This window comes from Sciurus vulgaris, assembly GCF_902686455.1.
Source record: "Sciurus vulgaris genome assembly, chromosome: 19".
Classification (NCBI taxonomy): domain Eukaryota; kingdom Metazoa; phylum Chordata; class Mammalia; order Rodentia; family Sciuridae; genus Sciurus; species Sciurus vulgaris.
In genome coordinates this window covers 8945818-8970584 of record NC_136480.1, presented here as the reverse complement: position 1 = coordinate 8970584, position 24767 = coordinate 8945818, and the positions used below count along the sequence as shown (strand labels likewise).

The following is a 24767-nucleotide window of genomic DNA, read 5'->3' as shown; positions in this document are numbered from 1 at the left end:
GTTGTTCATATGTGCCTCTCAGCGGAGCAGCTAGGCTGGCAAGCGAAGTCTCCTTTAACCCTGCGGCCCTTTAAAGCGCGAACAGGTGCAACCCGTCGCCGCCTCTGGTTGGTTATGCTGGAGCGACGTAATGGCACATGGCCCGCCGCCATTGGCTGGGAGGCAGGCTCCACCCCCCCGAACTGCGGCGCTGGTGGAGGTTGTACGTTTTACGCAGGCGGTGGTAGCCGCGGCGGTGAAAAGACGTCGCTGACGGCGCCCAGGGGCTGTGGCTGTAGCTGCTTTTCCCTCCTCCGTGGTCTGGGCGGGTGTGGATCCTCCCTTGCTGACTCGTGAGCCGTGACTTTGCCTACCTGCGAGGCTCCGAACCTGACCCCTTCTCTTCATATCCGGATCCGGGCTCCTCCTCCCAAGACTGGGGTTCCGGACTCCTCCCCCAAGACCGCCCATCCGGCCTCCTCTCTCCCAGTATTTGGAATCTGACCCTTTCTCCCTAATTCTGTGGATTTGACCCCTAATAACTCTTATCTGGACCCTAAAACAATGGGCTGACTCCTGTCCCTTTGCCAAGGATCCCGGCCACCTCCCCTACGGTAACGGGGATAATTTATTTTCTGGAATTGAAGATTAAGCAAGCTTCTTTCTCCACCCAACCCCACTCGCTCCTCTCTAGTCCCCCAATTTATTTTCCTTTGCTTGTAATTACGCAGGCCTGGGTTCTCTGCCTTGCGGCACCTCAGAACCGACTCTTTTCTTTCTCATCTGGAACCCGACTTCTCCAGTGAACCTTCCTCGCTCCTTATCGTCCCTTCTTATCCGCAGGTCCTCATCCTGGGTAAAGATGTCCCCGAAGGACCTAGTCCCAGCTCTGCTCTGGGGCCTGAGCCTCTTCCTCAGTCTCCCAGGTCCTGTCTGTCTTCAGCCCTCTCCTCTTTCCCATTCTTCTCCCCCACCTGAGCCCCATCCGTGTCATACCTGCCGGGCACTGGTCGACAGCTTCAACAAGGTGGGTGTACCATTAGCCTTGACGGTGGGGGTCTCAGCTATTATAGCACAGCAGTAGAGAGTAGGAAGCTCTCAGAGGCACAACTGCATGGATTCATATTTTAGTCCCTTACTATAGTTTCGTAGTGGGATGACCATAGGCAAGTTGCCTGTCCGTGCCTCAGTTTCCTGGTCAGTTAGATAGTAAAGTGCTAAAATGTGTCAGTCTCTGTACTTAGCTGTTATTAAAATTTCTCCATATCTAGGGCCTGGAGAGAACTATCCGGGACAATTTTGGAGGTGGAAACACTGCCTGGGAAGAAGAAAAGTTGTCTAAATACAAAGACAGGTAAGGACGTGGGCAGAGAAGGAGCATACTCTAGCTCCCAGTCTCAACCTTGGAGCTTTTGGCAAGCACTTAGTGAATATCACAGAACATGTTAATACAGGAGTAGACAAAGAAGCAAAGTCCAGTTTTCATGGAGCTTTTGTTCTAGTAGAGGAGATGAGCAGTGAATGAGTAAAGTACGTCAGATCAAGAGTAGTAAAGCAACAAGGTAGACTACAGAGGGTGGGAGACAAGGTGTTCCAGGTGTGACATTTGAAAAAAGACCTGAAGTAAAGAAGTAAGCTGTGTGAGAAAGTGGGAAGGGATTTGCGCACAGGGTAGGACTGATCTTGATGTATCTCAGAAATGGCTGGAATGTAGTGAGCAAAAGGGAGGGTGATGAAAATTGAGGGCAGAGGCCTAGACATTGAAGGCTACAGAAAGGAGTTTAGATTTTGTCCAGAGTGTAATGGGAAAGTTTTGAGTAGGGAAGCGATGTGGTCTTATTTATTTCTTGAAAAAATCACTCACACTGCTGTGACAAATAGACTATAGGGGACCAGGGCGGAAGAAGCAGATTCCTTTGGGCAGCTAGAGTATAGCCGAGGCATGAACGCAGCATGAACTAGCATGGCATCTGGTGATGGATATGGAAACAAAGGGTCAAATTCTGGGTATATTTTGCAGGTAGACAAATAGGATTCGTTGACAGATTATGGAGGTATGAGAAAAAGTAGAATAAAACTCGAGCCACTGGATGAATAGTGCATGTGTTTTCTGAGATGCTAAGACTGCAGAGAAGGTTGAGGGGAGGGGTTGGGATCAGGTACTTTGTTTGAAGGTGTTGGGCTGAGAAGTCAACTACACATCCAAGTAGACTCCAATCTACTCTGAATCTCATGGGAGAGTCAGGAACTGGAAAGAGGAATTTGTTTGTCAGCATATAGTCAGTACATAAAGCCACAAGGAAGATAAGGGAGATTCAGAAAGCTGGACCCGAGGGCCCTAGGCTTTCTACCTTTTCTTTCTTTCCCTTTTTTTTTTTTTTTTTCTTTGAGCAGGTAATTGAACCTAGGGGCATTTAACCACCGAGCCACATCCCTCAATCCTTCTTATTTTTTATTTTGAGATGGGGTTCTCTTGCTTAGGGCCTTGCTAAATTGCTGAGGCTGGCCTTAAACTTGGAATCCTCCTGCCTTAGCCTCCAGAGTTGCCGAGATTATAGGTATGCACCACCACACCTGGATACCTTTACCTTTTCAAAATCTGAGGGAGAAGGGGTCAGTAAAGACTTGGAGTTAGACAGACCTGATTGTCAGTCCTTACCAGTTTGTAACCTTGGGAAGTCACTTATCCTCTGAGTGCCACAGTTTCCTCACCTATAAGATGGGGATACTAATACCTGTTTGCCTCTCTCATGGGATTATGGAAAGAAAAGATTATATTGTGATGCCCACCAGAGATTAAAAGTTTTGCTGGGCCAGCTGGTGCATGTCTATAATCTTAGTGACTTGGGAGGCTAAGGCAGGAAGATCACAAGTTTCAGGCCAGCCTGGGCAATTTAACTAGACCCTGTTTCAAAATAAAAAATAAAAAGAACTGGGGATGTGGCTCCAATGGTAGAGTGGCCCTGAGTTCAATCCCCCGGACAGCCAAAAAAAGAAAAAAAAAAAATTTGTTAGTCTATGACATTGGGCAATCTCCTTTCCTCCAGTGTTCTTCAGTTTCCTCATTTAGGAGTGAGGGGATTGGCCAAGATGACCCCTTGGCTGTGACTCCTGGGTTATTTCTTTGCAGTTGTGTTTTTTAATCACCTTCTATATGCCAGCCACCATGCCAAATTCTTTAAATACACAATACACCAAGTTTTATATATTAATTTTTTTTACATTGTGATAAGATACACATAAAAAATTTATTAGCAACATTTAGTACATTCACAGTGTCGTGTAAACATCTCCACTATCTATTTCCAGAACACGTTCTTTTATTTATTTATTTTTTTCTCTACTGGGGATTGAGCCCAGGGTCTCTTTATCATTGCACTACATCCCCAGTACTTTTTATTTTTTATTTTGTGACAGGGTCTCCCTAAATTACCAATGCTGGCCTTGAACTTGCAATCCTCCTGCCTCAGCTTCCCCAGGAGCTGGAATTACAGGGGTCTGTCATGTGATTAGCCCAGAACATTTTCATTACCCTCACCAAAAAAACCATACCCTCCAAGTAGTCATTCCTCATTCTTCACTTTCTCCAGGGAACCACTAATCTCCCTTAATGAAGCAGAAATCTCTGTGGATTTTCTGATTCCTTTGGAATCATACCACATATATAGCTTTTTGTGTCCGGCTCCTTTCACGTAGCATAATGTTTTCAAGGTTCATCCATATTGCAGTATAGTGTTCCTTTTTATGACTGAATAAATGAACAGATACACTGCATTTTGTTTAAACATTTATCAGTTGATGAACATTTGGGTTCTTTTTACCGTTTGGCTCTTAAGAAGATTGACTGATGTGAACCTTTATGTGCAGTTTTTATTTAAACACCTGTTTTCTGTCATTCTGAGGAGATGCCCAGGAGTGGAATTGCTGAGTCATATGATGGCTCCATGTTGAACTTATTGAGAAACCTCTTTTCCATGATTGTACCTTTTTTTTTTTTTTCTTTTTGTACTAAGGATTGAACCCAGGGGTACTTTACCACTGAGCCACATCCCCAGCCCTTTGTGTGTGTGTGTGTGTGTGTGTGTGTGTGGTGTTGGGGATTAAACCCAGGATCTTGAGCATGCAAGGCAAGCACTCTACCAACTGAGCTATATTCCCAGTCCCCAGCATTTTTTTTTTTTTGACACAGGGTCTTGCTAAGTTGCTGAGGCTGGCTTTGAACTTGTGATCTTCCTGCCTCAACCTCCCGAGTTGCTGGGAGTACTGGCATGTGCAACCATGCCCAGCCAGTTATGCCATATTTTATTCCTACCTGCAGTGTAGAAGGGTTCCCAGTTTCTCCATTTTCCATGCCAACATTTGTTATATGATACACACACACACACATTTTGTTTTCCTTTTTTGTGTTTTTTTTTTTTTTTTTTTTTTTTGGCAGTGCCTCAGACATGCTAGGCAAGCACTCTACCACTGAGCTACATTCCCAGTCCTATGATACATACTTAATCATATCTATTCAGCAAGGGTATATTCTGTTGTTCACGTGCAGGAACTGAGGTATTATCTAACATACCTGGAGGGGAGATATTGTCCTCCTTTTATAGATAAGGAAACAGAGGTTCTGAGAGGTTTAGTGACTTGCCCAAGGTCACACAACTAGATTAAAACCAGAAACAGTGCCCCTTCCATTATACCTCATGGCTTCTCCTTTGATGTCATCACAGCACAAGAAAGGTGGCGAGAGTTCTGAGGGTGGTAGACGGGGCAGAGCATGTTCCCACCACCCTGCCCTGTTTCTTTAGTGAGACTCGCCTGGTAGAGGTGCTCGAGGGTGTGTGCAGCAAGTCAGACTTCGAGTGCCATCGTCTGCTGGAGCTGAGTGAAGAGCTGGTGGAGAGCTGGTGGTTTCACAAGTGAGTGACATGGAGGCCTCCCTGGGAGTGGGTTACAGGCATGGCCCAGTGGCAAAGTCTTGACTTGGTCAAGAAGTAGGGGGTGTGTGCATGTCCCAGTTAAGTGTCTTCTGACCCCAGATCTTCCAGGGACTTTCTGGGGAACCCAAGCCCCCATGCTGAGATTGTTTAACTCTGCAAGATGAGAAAAGGGCATGGTCAGGTGGCCTTATGCCCAACATGGGTGGAATCAGAGATTCTCTGGGCAGTAGGGGGCTGAGCAGCACCTCTGACACTGTCTCAGCATCCCCTCCCTTTCACCCAACCTGCTCCTGCCTCAGGCAGCAGGAAGCCCCGGATCTCTTCCAGTGGCTCTGCTCAGATTCCCTGAAGCTCTGCTGCCCCTCTGGCACCTTCGGGCCCTCCTGCCTTCGTGAGTTTCTCAAGTTCCTCTTGGGGGTTGGGAGGGGTTTGCTGAGGCCAGGAATCTAGTTCTGGCTCTACTCCTTGCTGGCTATGTGAGCTGAAGCTATTCGGATAACTTCTGAACATTAATTAGTTCTTGGCTGCCTCAGGGGCAGGTGAGATGAGCAAATCAGTAGGGTAAGGCTTTGAAAAACTGTACAGGGACTGAACTGAGTGAGATGCAGTTGTGGTTATTACCAAGTGTTAGGGAAAGGCCAATTCCCTGTCCTCTTCATTTCTTGTGCCAGACCAGACTAAGTTACCTTTCTGTTGCCATCCATGCCTCTCCCCAGTCCTGATACAAGAGCTGAACTTACTACCAGCTCCTGAAGATAAAGGGCTAGAGCTACTAAAATGGTCAGTTCAGTATCTATAAAAGATTTGGGACTGGGGATATATGCTGAGATGGAATGCTTTCCTCGTACGTGTGAGGCCCTGGGCCCAATCCCCAGCACCACCAAAAGGAAAAAAAAATATTTGTAAACAAGCTATGCGTTCCACAATAGGATATTGATTGTTCAGTTTTATGACAAAATATGTAATCATGAAAATTAACTTTCCTCTCCAAATGTATTTGATGTTATACAGAACATAGTCTTCTATGTCAAGATGGTACATATGGTCTCACCCAGTTTGGTGTCTGCCCACAGCGTGTCCAGGGGGCACAGAGAAGCCGTGCGGCGGCTACGGGCAGTGCGAAGGGGAAGGGACACGAGGGGGCAGCGGGCACTGTGACTGCCGAGCCGGCTATGGGGGTGAGGCCTGTGGCCAGTGTGGCCTTGGTTACTTTGAGGCGGAGCGCAACGCCAGCCATCTGGTATGTTCGGGTAGGTAGCCAACAGTGTGGTGCTGGGCAAGGGCAGAAAGGGCACCTGCCTGCCCATCCTTATACCACACCTATTCCACCCAGCTTGTTTTGGCCCCTGTGCCCGCTGCTCGGGACCTGAGGAATCAAACTGTTTGCAATGCAAGAAGGGCTGGGCCTTGCATCATCTCAAGTGTGTAGGTAAGTGGGGCCCTGTGTGGTCCTAGGGAGGATGGGCGGGGCCCGGCTTCATTTTCTAACACACACACACACCTGAGGTAGACAAACACCGTCCTCATCTTCATGGAGATCTCATCCTGGCTGGGAAGGCAGAAAAGTAACCAGGCACTTAGAGTGGAGACTGACCTATGTCTAGAGAGGGAGCTCCAGAATGCAGCTCAGTGGAGGTGGTGGTGAGGAATTAGGAAAGGCTTCTTGGAGCAGGTGTCACTTTGGCTGTCTTGAAAATTGGGGAATGTTTAGCCAGAGGAACAAGGACACTGAATGTGGGGTCAGGAAACCTGGGTTCATTACTTGGTTTGGTTCCTGCTTCACCACTCATAGGGACAAGTGTAAAGACTAAGCCATCGACAGAAGGCTTACCTTGACAACCCTGTCCTCAGCTTCCTTGCTAATTAGTTAAGGATTGAAATCCCCACCCCTTCCATCTCTGCAGACATCGACGAATGTGGCACCGAGCGAGCCAGCTGTGGGGCTGACCAGTTCTGCGTGAACACAGAAGGCTCCTATGAGTGCCGAGGTCTGTGTCCACTCCTGTGAAGGGGCTGTGGGTGTGAGGAGGGGAGGAGGTGCTGCTACATGCCTATCCCTCCAAAATTTTGCCTTCTCAGACTCCAGAGTCCCCTGGGCCTCCTCTTCTGAGTGCTTCCCCAGGCCTAGGGGCAGCTGTCATGCTTGTCTCCCCCTTCTCTAGACTGTGCCAAGGCCTGCCTGGGCTGCATGGGAGCAGGGCCAGGCCGCTGCAAGAAGTGTAGTCCTGGCTACCAGCAGGTGGGCTCCAAGTGTCTCGGTGAGTCTTCTGTTGACGGGTAGAGGCATCTGGGAGGGCCTTGTCCACCGTGAATTGAGAGGGGCTGGAATACAGGCAGGGTGGGGAAAGAAGGGGGCATGTTGCCTGGGCAAGAAGAGAGGGAGATGTCAGGTTGTGAATGGGATTGAGTCAGGGGTGCTGTGTGGGGGCCTTGCAGTTAGCACTCTGACCCTCCCCACTCTCCCTCCAGATGTGGATGAGTGTGAGACTGCAGTGTGTCCAGGAGAGAACGAGCAGTGTGAGAACACTGAGGGGGGTTATCGCTGCATCTGTGCTGAGGGCTACAAACAGGTGGAAGGCATCTGTGTGAAGGAGCAGATCCCAGGTGAGCCCCTTCTCCAGGTGGCGGCAGCAGCGATAGGCCGTGTCCCATCCCCACTGCCACTCAGCCCCCACTGAGGCTGCCCTGAGTCCCGGATCCTGCACCTTCTCTCCAACCTGGCTTTTAGTGGCCTTACCTCCCAGAGCAGAATGAGAGTTAATCTGGCATCGAGTCACCCTGCTAAGCCTGTTGCTCATCTATACGGTAGTACCACTCCTTGCTTTGGGTGCCTGAGAGCTGCCATAGGCTGGAAGTTTGAGAAGGGTAATCACGGCCGTGACATTAGGAAATACTTCCACAGCTCTTACTGTGTTCACACACTGTTCCAGGCACATGACATATATTAATGTATTTAGCTCCTTGAAACAAGCCAAGACCATACGGATTCCCATCTCCATTTTATGTATGTGGAAACTAAGATGCCGGGAGGCAGAACAACCTGCCCAGGGCCACATTGCAAGCAGGTTGCAGGGTTGGTATTCAAATGGGGATGATCTGGTGCTGGAACTGCACTGCATGTGCTTTGCCCCCAACTTGCCCACTGCACAGCCTTGGACAAGCCCCTCCACCTCTCTGAGCCTGCTTTCCATTTAGCAAGACTGGGGTAAATGGCCTTGTGGAGTCCTGAGCAGTAAACAATGCTGTGTGCCTGGTGTGCTGGGCAGTCCTGGCAGCAGCCATTGAGTATGTGGGAGTCCTGGGATAGCTCCAGGAACTGCCAGGAACAGGAGTGGGAATGACAGGCTGCATCATCTCCTCCTCCTCCTCCACAGAGTCGGCGGGCTTCTTCTCAGAGATGACAGAGGACGAGCTGGTTGTGCTGCAGCAGATGTTCTTTGGTGTCATCATCTGTGCATTGGCCACACTTGCTGCCAAGGGTGACTTGGTGTTCACTGCCATCTTCATTGGGGCTGTGGCAGCCATGACTGGGTACTGGTTGTCAGAGCGCAGTGACCGAGTGCTGGAGGGCTTCATCAAGGGCAGATAATCCCTGTCACCACATGCAGGATCTCCTCCCACCCAGGCTGCCCCCATTGTTCGGGCCTCTCTCCAGATAGACACTCAGGGCAGCTTGGTTTATTTTGGAGAGTGGGGTGAATACCCGCTTCCTGCCTTATGGAGGAGCACAGGCACTCAGGCCTGGGCAGGTGTGGCCCCTGGGGTGCAGAAGTAGCCCTGATGCTGGATCTCATGAAATCTCACCTGTGGGGGTGAGGGGAGACTGGGTAGCCTTTACAACAGTATGTGTGAACTTGAAAAGTTTCTCCTCATGGTGGTTGCTAGAGAGCTTTGGCTCGTGCCCAGTATGAGTGGGGTCCCCATAGGGGCAGGGCTGCCACAGCCCTCTCCTGCCAGCTGCATGCTGCCAGCTCCTATTCTGTATTCACCCCATCCCCCTCAGCCATCAATTTATTTATTCATCTCAGGAAATAAAGAAAGGTATTGGAAAATGGAGTAACTCCAGTCTTACTGCCTGTCCCCCACCACTACCTTGGGGAGTTTTCTAACATTCTGGGAAATAGAGGGCTGACCTGATGAAGTAGAGGGAAGACAGACAGAAGGTTGGCCCTGGAGAGGTGTTAGGAGGAGGATAGAGGAACCAATGAAAGAGTGGAATTCTAGGTTCAGTACCAGCTGTCATATGCAGGACTTGGATAAATGACTCACTTCTAAACTTCACTCCTTTCATTCCTAAGATGGATCTGGTAATGCTTTCCACTCAGACTTGAGGTTTTTTTTTTTTTTCCCCCCCTGTACTGAGAATTAAACCCAGGGTGCTTTACCACTGAACTACATCTTAGTCCCTCTGTGAAAATTTGAGACATGATCTTGCCAAGTTGCTGAGGCTGGCATTAAACTTGAGATCCTCTTGCCTCAGCCTCCAGAGTTGCTGGGATTACAGGCGTGAGTCACCGTGCCTAGCCTTAAGATGAGAATTACACAAGATGATGGATATTGAGAGCTGAAATCAGTGCCGAACAGATGTCCCGATAAGACACCAATAGTTATCACCAAAGCCTTGAGCAACTTGTCCTCTCGTGGGGTACAGGATCCTGGCTTGACCAGAGGAACGCGGGAGCCAAATCTTAAGATTTTATTTCTTTGGCACAAAGAGGACAGTCGATCAGGACAAGCGAGGCTCATCTCTCCACATTGTGAGGAACCAGGGGCACCTGTCCCCTGTTCCCCATGCTCAAATCCATGCACCTCCACCCTGTATTCCCTGTAAGTCACGACCTCTGTGCAAAATACCTGCTGAAAAAAATAGAGATATTTAAAAAAACAACAAAAATGGCGGGTGAATCACGCCTGGCTGTCGGGGGTGGGGTCGGGTGTGCAGTAAGGTGGAAACCCAGGAAAGCCAGTTTTTCAAAGGCTCGACTGTCCTGGTCGGCCACGGCGCGTGGGTATCCAGCGCAGGATCCAGGTCCTGCGGCAGGACAGCTCAGAGCTCGATGGTATCGCTGGAGGCGCTGCGGGAGTCCCCGGGCTTGCAGCGCGGTTGCACCTCGCCCTGGGGCTCCCCAGGCCGGGCGGGAAAGGATGTAGGGGCTGGTGTCGCAGCGGGCAGTAGCTGCACTGTGCTGGGAAGTTCATCTAGGGGCAGACTGTCCACCGACGACAGCCCATGACGCCACGGATTCCAACTGATCTTGAGCGAGCCTCTGGAGAAGCTGTCCAGGGAGCTGCCAGAGGCAGCAGCGGTCCCGTCCGGCGCGTCAACTACGTGCGGCGGGACTGGCCCGCGCACGCGCACATCACTGAGTGACCGACAGCGGCCGCGGAGGAGCAAAGAGCCCGCACCGTTGAGCTCGGCGTCTGGGTGGCTGCCCCTACGCGACCGCAGCGCGCCCCCCGGCGGTGGGGAGGCCAGGCCGCGCAGGCCGCAGCGTTGGAACACGCTGTCTTTCACTAGATGTTCCCTGAAGAGCGCAGCATCGATGCTTCGGCTCAGGTTGATGGGCGATGGCGGCCGCAGGTCCAGCTCGCTTAGCGACGGCGCCGGCCCCACGCTGCTGCGGGATAGTCCGGGGCCACCAAGGGGACCGCGACCCAGCGACGCAACCGAGCCCCAGGCTCCTGAATTGGGCGTGACAGGCGGCCCGCCTTCCGCCGGGTTGCGGATGAGGCTCTTGCTGATATCCAAGCCGCCTGTGCCGATGCCACTGGGTCCCGCATAGCAGTTATTGGGTCTCTCTGGCACCTCGCTCTTGCCCGAAGGTGCAGGGCAAGCCAGGCGCAGCAACTTAGCCCAGCAAGCGTGCTCGGTGGGCGGCCTGGGTCGTGCGGCGGCCACAGCGGCCAGTGCCAAGGCGAGCGCCCAGGTCAGCTCCAGCAGACGCAGCCAGAAGTGGACACCCCACCAGGCCCATGAAAAGCGGCCCACCCGGCCTGGGCCTGGGTACAGCCAGAGCGCAGCCGCCAACTGCAAGCCGCTGGCCAGCAGCCCCAGTGAGCCCGCCACGGCCAACAACCGTGGGCCAGGGCTGGCATCCCAGCCCCGAGGGCCTTCTAGCAGGCGGCGACGGCACAGGCAGAGCGTGCCTAGAGCCACCGACGCGCCCCAGGCGCAGGATAAACCCTGCGCCAGGAGGTTGAGCACGGGCCTCAAAGAGAACAGGTCTGTCATGAGCAACCCCACGCCGTGAACCAACGCCACAACCCCCAGCAGGAGCGGGTTCTGTAGAGGCTGTGGTAGCCCCACGCCCAGGCCGAGTAGGGTCAGGGCCGCCAGGGCCGTGAGTAGCAAGGGGAAGGGCAGGTTGTAGAGCACCAGGCCGGCGCGCATTCCCAGCCGCGCCTGTGCGCCATAAGGGTCGGTGAGCATGTAGGCAGAACGTAGCCCTGAAGCTACCAGCACCAGCACCGCGGCCACTAGCGCCAACCGGGGTCCTGCCAGGGCGGCTGCCAGCGTGGCCAGTGCCAATAAGGCAGGCAGCAGGAAGAGAACTCCAACCCCATAGACGTGCAGCTCCCAGGAAAAACTCAGCACCCGTCGAAGGGGCCCCCAGCGCAGGGGAGGTGCAGTGGCGTTGGCTGGCGGGCCGGAAGCTGGCGCTGAAGCTGTGGCGCTGGCTGAGGGCTCCGGAGGGAGCGGCTGACCCAGGGCTCGCTGCGTAGTGACACGAATGAGGCCCCGTCGTGATGTTGATGGGGCCTGGACTGGGGGTGCTGGGGGATGGCTTTGGGGACGTCCGGGCCACTCCTCGGCTTCATCTGCAATAATATTAAAATGCCTTTTGAAAAGTGTTCTTGATTTTTCCATCATTTTCTACTGTGGTTGTCAAGTTAAACATTTAACTTTTCTAACATCTGTCAAAAGAAGATAACAGCACCTGCCTCACCGGGTCGTGAAGAATGTTTAACATGGTGCCAGACAGTCAGTAAGCATGCAGTGGATGTGAACTACCATTTTTATCAAGGATCCTATTGAGGAAAAAAGTATCCCAGTATTTCTCATCATGGCCTGCATATTAGAATCACCTGCAGACCAAGGAATCAGAATTTCCTGTGATGTGGCCTGGGCACTGGGATTTTTAAAAAACTCCTCCAGAGATTTGTCAGTTGGAGATCACAGCACCAAATTATTCACATTACATGCTAGAACATTCTAGCTCCCCAAAGAGGAAATAACTTCTCCCAAAGTACCCAGTAAGTATTAATTTATTTATACTCAGTTGTTTGAAAAAGTTCTTTGCCAATTACTTTTTCCTTTCTTTCTTTTTTGGTCCTGGGGATTGAACCCAGGATCACTTTACCACTGAGCAACACCCCTAGCTCCTTTTATTTTTTAGTTTGAGACAGGGTCTTTGCTGAGTTGTTGAGGCTGGCCTCAAACTTGGAATCCTCCTGCCTCAGTCTCCTGAGTTGCTAGGATCACAAGCATGTACCACCATGTCCAGCACCAATTTCTTTAAGCAGGTGTTTATCTCCAGTTACTCCTGGGCTCCCTTTCACCTCTACATACATCACATGGGTTTCCGGTTTCTGGACAGAGTCCTCTCTCCCCCCAGACCCCCATCTGTACCTTCACCTGGCTGCAGGGCTCCCATAGGGCTCTCCGTTCGGTTTGTAGCTGGGCCAGGGTCTAACAGACCAGGGATGAGGGACTTGGGGGTACCAGGAACCTCCATTGCTCCTCTCACCCGCTGGGGGGAGATGGGGTCAGCTCCATTCATTGCTGCTATCTCTGAAATGACAAATGTAGTCACCACCTTACCTGACCCTCCAGTGGTCCCCAAAATCAATTTCCTCATTTGTTCAAATGAGGAAAATGGGACCTAGAGGTCATACAGAACTGGGGCCTCCGACTGCCCAGGAACATTGCCCCTTCCCAGCCTTGCTGAGCACCCTTTCTTTGATACCTACCTGGCTTTGGCTTCCCATCAGGAGCCTCTGAAGCTGGAGGATGTGTAGGCTGAGATCCTGGGGAATCCTTAACATCAGGGAGGTCAGTCTGCATGGGCTGGGGACCTGGGGAGCTGACTTCCCAGGTTTCCCCAGCTCCAGTCTTCTTGGGAGGCTCAGCCGGTAACTCCTCAGCAGGAGGAAGGCTCCTAGCCAATGCCAAATCTGGCTGGGCCCCTGCTTCCTGAGTATTTGTCACCTCAACGGGGGATACTGAGCCAGCATTGGGGGCTGCTGGATCTTGCTGGGTGAAGAGGGGGCCTTGAACTGCCTCTTGGAAATCTTCCTCATGGCCAACCTCTTCTAGCACTGGCCTCTTGACAGCACCTGCATGGGGCTCAAGAGTGTGGGCAGGGCCCTGGTGGTCTGAGGGAGAAGTCTTTGGGAGCCTGATCTTGGCTTTGGCCTTCAGACCTTCATCTCTAGGTGGTGGCTGCTCTGCTTGACCTTGGGACTCCGGTGGAACAGGAGGAACCGTGGCTACCCTGAGTTGAAGTCGGGGAGTTGGGATGAAACTGAGATGGGGGGCACCCACTGGGTGGGGGACTGCTGCTTCTGGCTCTGGAGGCTCCTGTGAATCAGGGGGTCCTGTCCAGCCCTGGGAGCTGGACCCTCGAACTATCTGGAGGTCATCGGTTACTGGGAGTCGCTCTCCCGGAATCCCATGAGCTGCTTTGGGCCCATGCAGGGCTGGGCCAAGGGGAGAGTCTACAGGCCTCTCAGGGCCTTCAGCAGGGGTCTGGGGGACATCTGAGTGCCAAGGCCCCTCATCACTGGGGTTCTCCCAGAGGAAGTCAAAGGCCTGGGACTCTGAGCCCACAGGGCCTTTGGGATGGGTTCCTGGGATCACATGGGGTTCTGAGTCCTCAAGCGGCCCAGGAAGGCCCCTGCCCAGGGCAGGGCCAGCCCCCAGGGATGGCAGCAGTAATAGCAGTAGGAAGCCATGTGTCCGGGGCCATGGGGCCATGATCTACGGACGTCTGGGTGTAGAACCCTCAACTTCCAATCCTCACTGGTTGAGCCTAAAAAGAGAAGAGAGGATGACGTGTGAAGGTTGGGGGTTCCTATGGCTTCCCTAAGGGGCTTGTAGGAAAGAAAGAAGAGAAACAGGCAGCGGCTTCGCCCCTGCTTGTAAACTTTTAAAACTGCATCTTTGGTCATGTCACTTGCCCGGTGTCAAAAGCTTCCATGGCTCCCCTTTGCCCTTAGGAGAGAATACAAGCTCCTTTCCTGACCTTCTAAGGCCACAGCCATACCAGGCTGCTCACTTATTGCCCTAGTTCCCAGGGCTTTCCTCCTGTGTGCCCTCAGCTTGGAATACCCTCTGTCTTCTCTTTCTTTACTTATTGAAATCCTTTTTTTTTTTTTTTTTTCAGTAAGAGAGTGGTAGAGAGGAAGAAGAATATGCACCCGTCTTTGAGGAGGAACCAAGTTGGAATCCCAGCTTTGCCATTTTCTGGGTGAGTGATGACTTTTTTCTTTTCTTTTCTTTCTTTCTTTTTTTTTTTTTTTTTTTTTTTTTCATGCTGGGGATCCAACCCAGAGCCTCACATGTGCTGGGCGAGTGCTTTACCACTGAACTACATCCCCAACCCTTTTTATTTTGAGACAGGTTCTTGCTAAGCTGCCCAGGCTGGCCTCCAGCTAGCGATTCTCCGGCCTCAGTCTCTTGAGCTGCTGGGTTCACAGGTGTGCTCCAACGTGCCTGACTTCACTCCTCTGCCTCACGGTTTTCTCACCTATGACACATGGTTATAAGAGCACATGGTTATAAGAGAACCTCAGGGGGTTCTCATGAGGCTTAAAGGACAAGACACATAGGGCCAGGCCTATAATAGGGGCTTAGTTAGCATTAGATCCCTTTATCCAGAAAGTTTTTTCTCCCCATTTCTTTTAATTATTTCAACAAATAAATTGAACACACACTGTGTGCCAGGTCTGGGGGATAAAGCAATAAGATTGCCCTCATGGAGCTGGGCATTCTAAGTGAAAGACAGACAATAAATAATTTTAGACAAGTTAAGCTATAAAGGAAATCAAACAGGGTTAAGAAATCGAGGAATGAATGCCCATTTACACAGGGGGTGCCAGGAAGGCCTCTCTGAGGTGATAGTTAAGCCCAATGTTGAATAATAAGAAGGAGCCAGACATTTGAAGGTTGGAGGGAAAAGCATTTGGCAGAGGGAACAGAGAGTGTAAAGGTCCTGAGACAGGCATGAGCTAATGAGTTCATGAAATAAGAACACTGGCATGGCTAGAGCAGCAAAGGAGAAGCAAAGTCAGAGTACAGCGCAGTGATGCACACCTGTAATCCCAGAAACTCAGGAGGCTGAGACAGGAGGATGGCAAGTCCAAGGCCAGCCTCAGCCACTTAGTGAGGCCCTGCGCAACTTAGTAAGATCCTATCTCAAAATGTTTAAAATAGGCTGGGGATGTAGCTCAGTAGTAAAACGCCCCAGGCTCAATCCCAGTCCCGCCCCCCAAAAAAAAAAAAAAAATCGGGAAGGCAGGGGCTAGATGGAAAGGTGCTTTGCAGGCCATCATAAGGCCCCTGGACTTTATTCCTCATGTCCCAGGAAGCCTTTGGAGATGGGGACCATGGGAGCATGGAAGAGAGGTCAGTGCAGATACTCAGGAACAGTACGGCTCACTTCAGCCTGGGCATCCTTCCTCCAGGAAGTCTTCCGTTCCTGATCCTCCTGGCATTGGCTGTCATGGTTACATGTATAACGATCTCCTTTCTCCCCTGTGGGCTTGGGGCTCCTGTCTCTTTAATTCATACCTCAGCCCCCGTGTACCCCTGGCCCCAGTGGGTATTCCCTAAAAGGTTCCTGTTCCTGGGAGTCTGTCCCCAGGGGGGCCAGGGTGACGGGAGGGGACCACAACTAGGACAGGGGCACAGTGGCTGCCAGGACTGTACAGCCCTGGGTGTGTTCAGGGGCCACGGCCTTGTTCTTTTCCTTTCTGGGAAACCGCTGTCTCCAAAGCTCCCCGGTTCCTGATGCTTGGTGGCTCATACACACCTTGAGAAGCTGCCTTTCCCAAGAGAATGCCCAGGCTCACCAGTGGTGGTGGACAATTTCCTGGGGCGGGGAGGGGGGTTCAACGACCTCTTGAGCCCATCCCCCAAACCTGAATTCAGACTCTGCCTTACAGCTTGCTTAGTTGGTTCCTCAGACATTCTCCCATCACTGCGCTCTGCTCCAAGTCCAGGATAGGGGCTGGAGACCCATAAAAAGGTCTCAGTTCCAGAGTTGGAACTAAGGGTATACTAAAGTGATGGCCTGAGAGGCCCATAACACAGGTACTGGTTCATAATAGCGCTCCTGGGTTGAGCTACCCATTAGGCTCATGTACTAACTATAGGTCATTCAGCCCTCCTATTACAAGCAGGTAGGAGTATACCCATTTCCCAGGGGAAGAAACCAAGGTTCAGAGAGGTTGAGCAACTTGCCCAAGGTCACACAGCCAGCTGAGTGGACACACAAGGGGTAATGAAGCCCACAGTGGCTCATCTTGCATAGGGGATTGGGACAGCTTTGCAGAGGAGGAGCTGCTTCGGTTGAGCCTTCCGTGATACAGATGCCATCTGTCTACCACCCCCGATCAGAGAGATGTGGGCACCTGCAGATGAGGCGGGGGCTGGCCCAGGGCTGGGGACCCACTGCTGGAGAGACACTGGGGGCTGGGGAGATCTCCCTGCCGCAGAACCGGGAGAGAATGGCCTGGGGGCAGGGCGAGGGCTGCCGCAGGGCAGCCTGCAGGAGCTGGTCCATCTCGGGTTACCTCTCTTCCTCCTCCTCCGTCTCCTCTCTCCCTGGCTCCGCGCCTTCCCGCAGTGTCCTGGGTGGGGGTGGGTTCTGTGCAGGCCTTGTCGCCTGCCCCCGCGAGGGGGGCTGCAGGCCACGCGCCCTGCCTGGGCCCTGCCATCGCCCCCTCCCAGGGCCAGCTCCTCACCTGGGCGCAGCCCCGCGTTCACCTTGCGCGCGTCCCCGCAGCCGCTCCACGCCGCATCCTCCGAGATGCTCAGACTTGGCTAACAGAGCCCGGCGCTGCCGATCGCCGAGCCCGCCCACAGGAGCGCCAGCGCTTAACCCTTTCCCCTTAGGGGTGGACTCTCCTCCCAGTCCTGATCTCCCCTCTGCTCAGAGCTTCTTTCAGAGCAGAGCTGAGGTCACCTCCCGGGGATGTGGGAAACCCTGCAGCATCCCTGCAAGCAGGAGAGCCAGCCTCTGTTTGCATACCTCACAGGACGGGGAGCTCACTTCCTTTATATCTATATACCTGTATCCTTATAGGGATACACATACGCATACATACTCACCATTGGTAAATCTTCCCTAGAGCTTGATGTGCATTTTCCCGATCATTTTCCAATGCAGTTACATATACATCTTAAATAGAAATGAGATCATACTATGTGTGCTGTTTTTTGTAACTTGCTTTCCCTGCTTCACCTCACAAAATATCCTGGCACAGATCTCACGGATCTACTTCACTTCTGTGTTTGCTATTGAGAACACCTGTATATGATCAGCTGGTAATCTTTATTTTTCCTGTCTCTTGTATTTAGATACTTAGCTTGTCTGTAGCCATTTACCAGCAGGAATGGGGGCCGTTCTTGCATGCATATCTTTGTGCACGCTGACACCTGTCAATTTTCTACCTGAGGCATGGTTAGATCGGTGACTCTATACATTTTCATGTCTGATGGACACTTTCAAATGTCCATAGGTCCCTCTTTGGACAGTTCCCGATATCCATCACTACACTCAACCCATTCAGGGAAATCCACACAAGAAATAGGCAGGCTTAGTTGGATGTGGTGGCACATACCTGTGATCCCAGTGACTTGGGAGTCTGAGGCAGGAGGATGGCAAGTTCAAGGCCCCCCTCAGCAACTTAGCGAGGCCCTTAGCGACTTAGTGAGACCCTGTCTCAAAATGAAAAATAAAAAGGGCTGGGGATGTCACTCAGTGGTAAAGTGGATTCAACCCCCAGAACCAAAAATATTAAAAATAAAACAGAAAGAAAGAAAAAAAAGAAAAGAAGAAAAAAAAAAAAAAAGAAAGAAAAATTTTCTTTCCAGAATTGAGTGAAAATCACTTTCCCGCACCTGGCTCTGATACAAAAGCAATCCTCAGCCCTCAGTGTGTCTCATGTGTTATAATTTTAAGTGTTCGGTTCCTGATAGCTGGTAGATGCTGGGGCCTGCATCATGTAGCTCTATTCGTTTGTTTGTTTAATTCTATTTTAAGATGGGGTGTTGCTATATTCCCAGGCTGATCTTGAATTCCTGGGCTGAAGCCATCCTCCTGCCTCAGCCTCCCAAGTAGATGTTGCTACAGGTATGTCCCCGCATGGTCAGCCTGCAGCTCTTTGGATTCTGGAAGGTGGTACAGGCTGTTCTCATCTCACCAGATCATCTGACCAGCTCTCTTCTCCCTGTGAGCCCCTTCCAAATTGGAAAGGCATCTCTCATTTCTCTGGAGTCTTCTCCTTCCGTTTCTTTCAGAACAGGATTCTGGGTTCTCACTGCTGTGGCATCTCTCCTGTTTGCTCTTTTTTTTTTTTTAATTTTATTTGCATTTATTTTATGCTGAATTTATTCCCATGCCATGAGTTTTTGTTAATTTAGTTTCTTCTGGGACATCTTTTTCTTCTGTGCAACCTCCTCTTCTGGTTTAGGAACAGTCTCTTCCTTTTCAGCGAGGATCATCTCGAGGTGGCAGGGGGAACTCTTGTGTGGGTTAATCCGACCGTGAGCTCTCTAAGTACGGCTCGCATCTTGGGTGCTTGTTCTCCTGGATACGTTCAATGACCAGAGAATCTACGTCTAAACCCTGAAGTTTAATGCATTACTCTTTGCATTTTTAAGCATTTGAAGCAAAAATTCAGCACTCTTTTTGGGCCACCGTCTCTGCGTCCAGCCCCACTGTTTGGCCTGGGCACACCTACCAACTCCACCATTGTAACGCTGGAATGGCACACATTGCTTCTTTTAAGTGACATCCTTCAGGTACTTGGTAGCTTTTCGGATATGCATACCCTTGATGGCCTGCGCGGTTCCACGGGTGTTCTTAAAGTGAACACGAAGATTTGAACCTCTTGATTTGCATGATTTTGTGGGGTTTTCTGGGTCAAGGGAGTAGCGGATCATTTCCACAGATCACCTGAGGCCGCTTACAGGAAGAGCTCCTGTTTGCTTCTTACTGCTCAACAATGCACCCCTTAAAGTATGACTCTTGGGAATGAACCCTGTTGGCCATAAGCCGAACTTTTACCTCCCCTTTCCTAGCATCTACTCCTGTGTTAATATGACCTCCTTTCACCTCCCCTTTCCTAGCATCTACTCCTGTGTTAATATGACCTCCTTTCACCTCCCCTTTCCTAGTATCTACTCCTGTGTTAATATGACCTCCTATAGTTGGATCTGCATCGCCCCTCAAGGGCTCATGTGTTTAGGCTTGGTCACCAGCCTGTGGTGCTACTACTGGGAGGTGGGGAACCTTCTGGAGGCAGGGATAAGTGCAAGAAAGGTCACTGGGGTTGGCCCTTGAAGGGGTTATTGGGACCCCAGCCACTCCCTCACTCTCTGCTTCCAGGCTGCCATGAGGTGAACAGGACTCCCTACCACATGCTCTTTTTTTCTTTTTTTTGGTGCTGGGGATTGAACCCAGGGCCTTGTGGTTGCGAGGCAAGCACTCTACCAACTGAGCTATCTCCCCAGCCCATATCACATGCTCTTGACATCTTGTACTGTGCCACAGCAGACCCAAACCCAACAGGACTTTATGGTTTAGATATGAGGTCCCCCCTACCCTCCTCCAAGAGACAATGCAAGAATTTCCAGAGGTGAATGATTCGATTATAAAAGGCATGAACTTATCACTGGATTAAACCATTCATATGGATTAAATGGGTGATAACTGTAGGCAGGTAGGGTGTGGCCCTATGAGGGGTGCCTTTGGGGTTTATGTTTTGTCCCTGGTGATTGGAGTTGTCTTTTTGTTTCCTGGCTGTCATGTCCTGAGCTGCTTTCCTCTGCCACACCCTTCCGCCATGATGTTCTGCATCATCTTGGGCCCAGTGCTGTGGATTCAGCTGACCGCAGGCTGAACCCCTGAAACCGCGAACCAAAATAAACCTTTCTTCCTTATAAGTTTCTTATCTCGTGCATTTTGTCACAGTGACAGAAAGCTGAGTAACATATCACCTCATGCTAAATCGATGTTTTTGGCAGGCCACACCATTTTGTTAAACAATGTGGATCTACTAGGTCTTCCTCATCTCTTGTGTGCTCTTGGTTTCTTGACCCTCAGTCTAGCATTTGACCTGTGTTTGTTGTTGCTTTTGCCTTGTTAGATCTGACCAGTTGTTCTATCCTTGTTGGACGTTCTCTGGATCTTGATTCAGATATGTTGCAGATAACTGGCATTTTGGGGGTTTGTCCTTCTTGAGAGTATCCTCATTTCCTTTGCAGGGGTCTTTCACCTCTTCCCCTGTGGGCAGTTTTGGTGGGAGTGCAGTCTTAGAGTCACTACAGAAGCTGCAGGGTCCAGGCTGCTCCTCTTGCTGCCCCTTGTGACCCTCCGATATGCCTCCTTTTGAGATGCCAAGATCCCCTTAGCTGAGGCTCAGCGTTGGCCTGGTTTTCTTCCTCAGTTTCTCCTGAGGCGGGCGGGTGTGTGTCTAGCCCTTGTCTGCAGGACTGCCCTCTTTGGAGTCTGGAGCCCCAATCCCACAGGGTTTCCAAGCCACCCACTGGCAGGGGTTCTGAGACCTTAGACAAAGGCAGGAGAGATCATGATCCCCTTGGCCAGAGACCAAGATGAAAGCTGATCCTATGGAAAGAGGAGACATAGGGAGTGAAAATGAATGTGAGGGGGGAACATTAAGTACCAGGTGTGAGCAGAAAACCTCTCAGCTCCAGAAGGATCTCTCAGTTTCAACCTGGGGGCTCTGGGATAACAAGGATCAGAACCTGGGAGGTGGGGGAGAGTGGTAGCCAGTAGCTCCCATTTGCCAAGCACTTAGCTTGCTAACAGCTGCGGCACACGCCTTGTGTGGCTTCTTCTTTTTAAGCCCTCACAGCAACCCTGTATATCACTGTGTTCTTCATTGTACAGCTCACAAGTGGAAGCACAGAAAGGTTAAGCAACTTGTGAAAGGTCACACAGCAGCTAAAAAGGCCATAAGTTGGACTTCAAAGCTGGTTCTTTAATGATGATGACACCCTTCTGCCTCTCTGGAAGCACCTCAGAGAGGAGAGAGGGGGGAAGATGAAAACTCCATGCCTCCCAGATGGTCCCTGCAGTTTGGAGGAGACTCTATGAAAATAGGCCCTCCAACCGGGAGCTCTGTAGAAAGGACTTCAGACCAGCACATCTGGAAGCTGTTGGGAGCTGTCACTCAAAGGTATCCTGAAAGGAAGGAAAAGGTAAGGGTGATGCGTCTGGCAGGCATGAATTCTCAGGCCTGGATAACGCCCAGAACAGTTGGCTGGTCACTCTGGGAAGCACAACCAATAAACTAAGGCAGGGCCGGTGGGACCTGATGTGGGTTGGTGCACCTGCCCCGTGCTCTGCCAGCTGTCCTTAGCTCTGGGGACATGAGCGTTCTGATGTCACTAAGCTGGCCAAATTGAGTCTTAAGGTCTTCTGGAGTCTTAACTCATTCTTTCTCCACCAGTACCAACTAAACAAACCTGATCTTTTAAAAAAGTTTTTGGGCTGGGCATGGTAGCACATACCTGTAATCCCAGTGACTCTCTTGAGAGGCTGAGACAGGAGAACAGACAGCAAGTTTGAGGCCAGTCTGAGCAACTTAGCAAGGCCCTAAGCAACTTAATGAAACCCTGTCTCTCAAAATAAAAAAGATTAAAAAAAAAAAAAAAAGGCAGGGGGGTTGGGGATGTAGCTCAGTGATGAAATGCCTCTGGGTTCAATCTCCAGGACTGGAAAAGTTATTTTTTGCTCGCTATAGTGGTGCGCTATGATCTCAGTAAATCAGGAGGCTAAGGCAGGAGGATTATAAGTTTGAGGCCAGCCTCAGCAACTTAGCATGATCCCCAGCAACTTAGTGAGCCCCTGTCTTTAAACAAAAAAAAAAAAAAAAAAAAAAAAGAAAGAAATAAAAAGACTGGGGTATAGGTCAGTGGTAGAGTGGCCCTGGGTTGGGGTGGGGACTGAACAAGTGTACTATGATTGTAATTGTTTTCCTGGACATTTTGTTTTTCCTGTGCTAAGTGCTGCTTAATTCTTCTTTTGCTTCATCTATGTACCCATCACCAGTTCATTCTTCTTCATCTTTTTTTGAAGTGAAACATAACCTGAAGATTTGATTTCTGCTCCAGATAAGAATATTTTCAAAGAGTCACAGAAGTCTCCAGAAAGTACAAATAACATGGTTTCTTCAACAGATGATTAGCAGGGGTGAGGGGAGGAGAATGGGGAGGGAGGGAGAAGTATTATGAAAGAGATTGAAGAGACATAGCAACCAAATGCCACAGGGGGGCCTCCTTGGGATCCTCATTCAGACAAACCTGATGTCTTTAAGACAATTAGGAGAAATCTGATATGGCCCAGGTCTTAGAACATCGTAAAGAACAAGCATGTTTATGTCACAGTGGCCTTGCAGGTTGTTATCTTGTAGTGCTGGGGATGGAACCCAGGGCCTCATGCATGCAAGGCAAGTGCTCCACCACTGAGCCACATCCCCAACCCTTTCATGAGTTGTTAAAAAAAAAAATTCCTTGCCCATTAGAAACACTAGAATGTTATTTGTGAAATGGTATCTGGGGTTTACTTTAAAAATATTCCAGTCCCCACTCTGCCAAACAAGTGGGTTTGGGATATATGATTGTGCCAATCATATATATGTATATATATATGATTGGCACAATATTGGTAATTATGAAGCAGAGTGATGGACACACATGTTCTTGTGCATGTTTGAAATTCTCCATAACAAAACATAAAAAATGAAAAAAAAATTCAAGAAACAGAAGCAGGGAAAAGGTTACCCTGGGCGGGCTCGACCATCTTGAGCAGATTGCAGAGATGAAGTGTTTCGCTGGAGGTGTGGCTCAGTGGGGGAGCACGTGCTGAGCAGGGAGGGCCTGGGTTCCATTCCCAGCTCCAAAATGGAATAAATAAAAATAAAATGTTAGGTACTCACCTCCCTGAAACCCAGGTTTTTGAACCCTGCAGGTCTTCCCAGGCTGATTCCAGGGAGGCAAAGCCCAGAGCTGGAAGGGAGCCAAGGTGGGGCCAGGTGGAAGCAAGGCAGCAGGAGGGTGGCAGGGTTGCATTAAAGCACAAGAAAGGCTCAGGGACATGCTGGCTGGCCCCCATGACCCCTTTGCACCCAGCAGACACAGAGGTCTCCCTGATGTTCTTCATCTGTAGTCTGGGAGCCTACGGGAGCCACTTGTGACCATGATCATGGGAGACCTTGAAGTCAGCCTTTTGGGGGCTTATGATTCTTTTTTGACAGGTATAAGACCTAATCCATAGAAGTTACCTATTCATAGTGTACTATTCAGCGCGTTTTTTTGTCTTTTTTTTTTGGTATTAGGGATTGAATCCAGTGGCACTTAACCACTGAGCTACATCCCCAGTCCTTTTTAATTTTTTATTTTGAGCCACTGTCTTTTTAAATTGCTTAGGGCCTTGCTGATTTGCTAAGGCAGGTCTTGAACTTGTGATTCTCCTGCCTCAGCCTCCCAATTCATTGGGATTACAGGTGTGTGTTACCATGCCTAGCTAGTGGTTTTCAGTAGATTCAGAGTTCTTGCCTATCACCACATTTTTTATTTATTTTTTGTGGTACTGGCGATTGAACAGGACCTCATGTATTCTAGGTAAGACCACTGAGCCATGCCCCCAGCCCCTATTACATTCAGTTTTAGAAGATTTTCAGTATCTGCTAGTTTGTATCTAGAGTGTTCCCCAAAAGCTGTGTTAAAGACCTGGTCACCAGCCCGATGCTCTCTTGGGCGGTGGTAGAAGCTTTAAGAGGTGAGACCTAGTTGGAGGAAGTTAGGTCATTAGGGGAGGTGTCCTGGAAGTGGGTATTAGAACCCTGGCCCCTTCTTTTCTCTCTACTTCCAGCTGCTGTCAGGTGAACAGCAGCTTTGCTTCACTACACCCACTATGGTGTGCTGCCTCGCCACAGGCCTAAAAGCCACATGAAGTGAAACCTTGAAACCATGAGCCAAAATTAACCTTTCTTCTTCTTTTTTTTTATTATTAATTTTTTATTTTTTAGATGTTGATAGATCTTTATTTTATTCATTTATACATATGTGGTGCCGAGAATCAAATCCAGTGCCTCACACATGCTAGCCAAGTGCTACACCACTGAGCCACAACCCCAGCCCTTAACCTTTCTTCTTTTAAGCTGAATTTCTCAGGCATTTTGGCACAGTGACGGAAATCTGCCAAACACATTACCCCAACAAGAAACTCAGACCCATTAGCAACCGCTTCCCATTCTCTATCCTCCACACCCTGGCAACCACAAATCTACCTTGTATCTCTACAGATTTAGTAATTCTGGATGTTCCATAAAACATGGGAGGGGCTGGGTGTGTGGTGCAGTGGTAAAGACTTGCTTAGCATGTGTGAGGTCCTGGGTTCCATTCCCAGCACTGCAAACCAGAAGGGAAAAAAAGGGACGGGGATGTGTGGTCTGATGAATCATGGCTCATCTGTACTGTAGCCTCAGTACTTCATTTCCTTTTATTGCTGAATAATGTTGCCATATTCTGTACCATATTTTATTTATCCATTTGTTAGTTAATGGATGGTTGGGTTGTTTCCTAACTCTATGAATCATGTTGCT

At 50.2% G+C, this 24767-nt stretch overlaps 2 protein-coding genes, 1 long non-coding RNA gene and 1 pseudogene across 9 annotated transcripts; 2 read left to right on the top strand and 2 right to left on the bottom strand.

The window, feature by feature from the left end:
• Position 1: 1 nt before the first annotated feature.
• CRELD1 (cysteine rich with EGF like domains 1) lies at positions 2-8966 on the top strand. 3 transcript variants are annotated; one of them, XM_079122359.1, is made up of 11 exons: positions 2-332; positions 823-1006; positions 1251-1333; positions 4779-4889; positions 5210-5301; positions 5984-6160; positions 6244-6339; positions 6815-6898; positions 7073-7168; positions 7380-7514; positions 8285-8966. In XM_079122359.1, the coding sequence occupies exons 1-11, from the start codon at positions 10-12 to the stop codon at positions 8497-8499; spliced, it is 1596 nt and encodes a 531-aa protein (XP_078978485.1). In that variant the 5' UTR covers positions 2-9; the 3' UTR covers positions 8500-8966. The 3 variants fall into 3 exon arrangements, with proteins under 3 accessions (XP_078978485.1, XP_078978486.1, XP_078978487.1); XM_079122360.1 differs by having other exon boundaries at positions 3-308; XM_079122361.1 differs by having other exon boundaries at positions 150-593.
• Positions 8967-9591: 625 nt separating this feature from the next.
• On the bottom strand, positions 9592-17093 carry PRRT3 (proline rich transmembrane protein 3). Of its 3 annotated transcripts, none has more exons than XM_079122332.1 (4): positions 16878-17093; positions 12882-13942; positions 12541-12702; positions 9592-11729 (listed from the first exon to the last, which is right to left on the bottom strand). In XM_079122332.1, exons 2-4 carry the CDS (start codon positions 13885-13887, stop codon positions 9958-9960), a joined length of 2940 nt encoding a protein of 979 aa, XP_078978458.1. In that variant the 5' UTR covers positions 13888-13942; positions 16878-17093; the 3' UTR covers positions 9592-9957. The 3 variants fall into 3 exon arrangements, with proteins under 3 accessions (XP_078978458.1, XP_078978459.1, XP_078978460.1); XM_079122333.1 differs by lacking the exon at positions 16878-17093 and adding an exon at positions 16707-16854; XM_079122334.1 differs by lacking the exon at positions 16878-17093 and having other exon boundaries at positions 12882-14286.
• On the top strand, positions 11032-21333 carry LOC306650382. Of its 2 annotated transcripts, none has more exons than XR_013760905.1 (3): positions 11032-11133; positions 14297-14380; positions 21050-21333. It is a non-coding gene; the product is annotated as an uncharacterized lncRNA (long non-coding RNA). The 2 variants fall into 2 exon arrangements; XR_013760906.1 differs by lacking the exon at positions 11032-11133 and adding an exon at positions 11779-12164.
• LOC306650292 (large ribosomal subunit protein uL22-like) lies at positions 18526-19217 on the bottom strand (annotated as a pseudogene). Its single transcript has one exon. The product of its transcript is annotated as a large ribosomal subunit protein uL22-like (transcript).
• Positions 21334-24767: the final 3434 nt, after the last annotated feature.

Coding starts and splice junctions, on each gene's coding strand:
- PRRT3 (XM_079122332.1), bottom strand. CDS start 13,887: ATGGCCCCATGGCCCCGGACACATGGCTTCCTACTGCTATTACTGCTG. Junction 12,703..12,881: donor TGATGGGAAGCCAAAGCCAG/GTAGGTATCAAA, acceptor TTGTCATTTCAG/AGATAGCAGCAATGAATGGA. Junction 11,730..12,540: donor AGCCCTGCAGCCAGGTGAAG/GTACAGATGGGG, acceptor ATATTATTGCAG/ATGAAGCCGAGGAGTGGCCC.
- CRELD1 (XM_079122359.1), top strand. CDS start 10: ATGTGCCTCTCAGCGGAGCAGCTAGGCTGGCAAGCGAAGTCTCCTTTA. Junction 1,007..1,250: donor TGGTCGACAGCTTCAACAAG/GTGGGTGTACCA, acceptor CTCCATATCTAG/GGCCTGGAGAGAACTATCCG. Junction 7,169..7,379: donor GGTGGGCTCCAAGTGTCTCG/GTGAGTCTTCTG, acceptor CTCTCCCTCCAG/ATGTGGATGAGTGTGAGACT.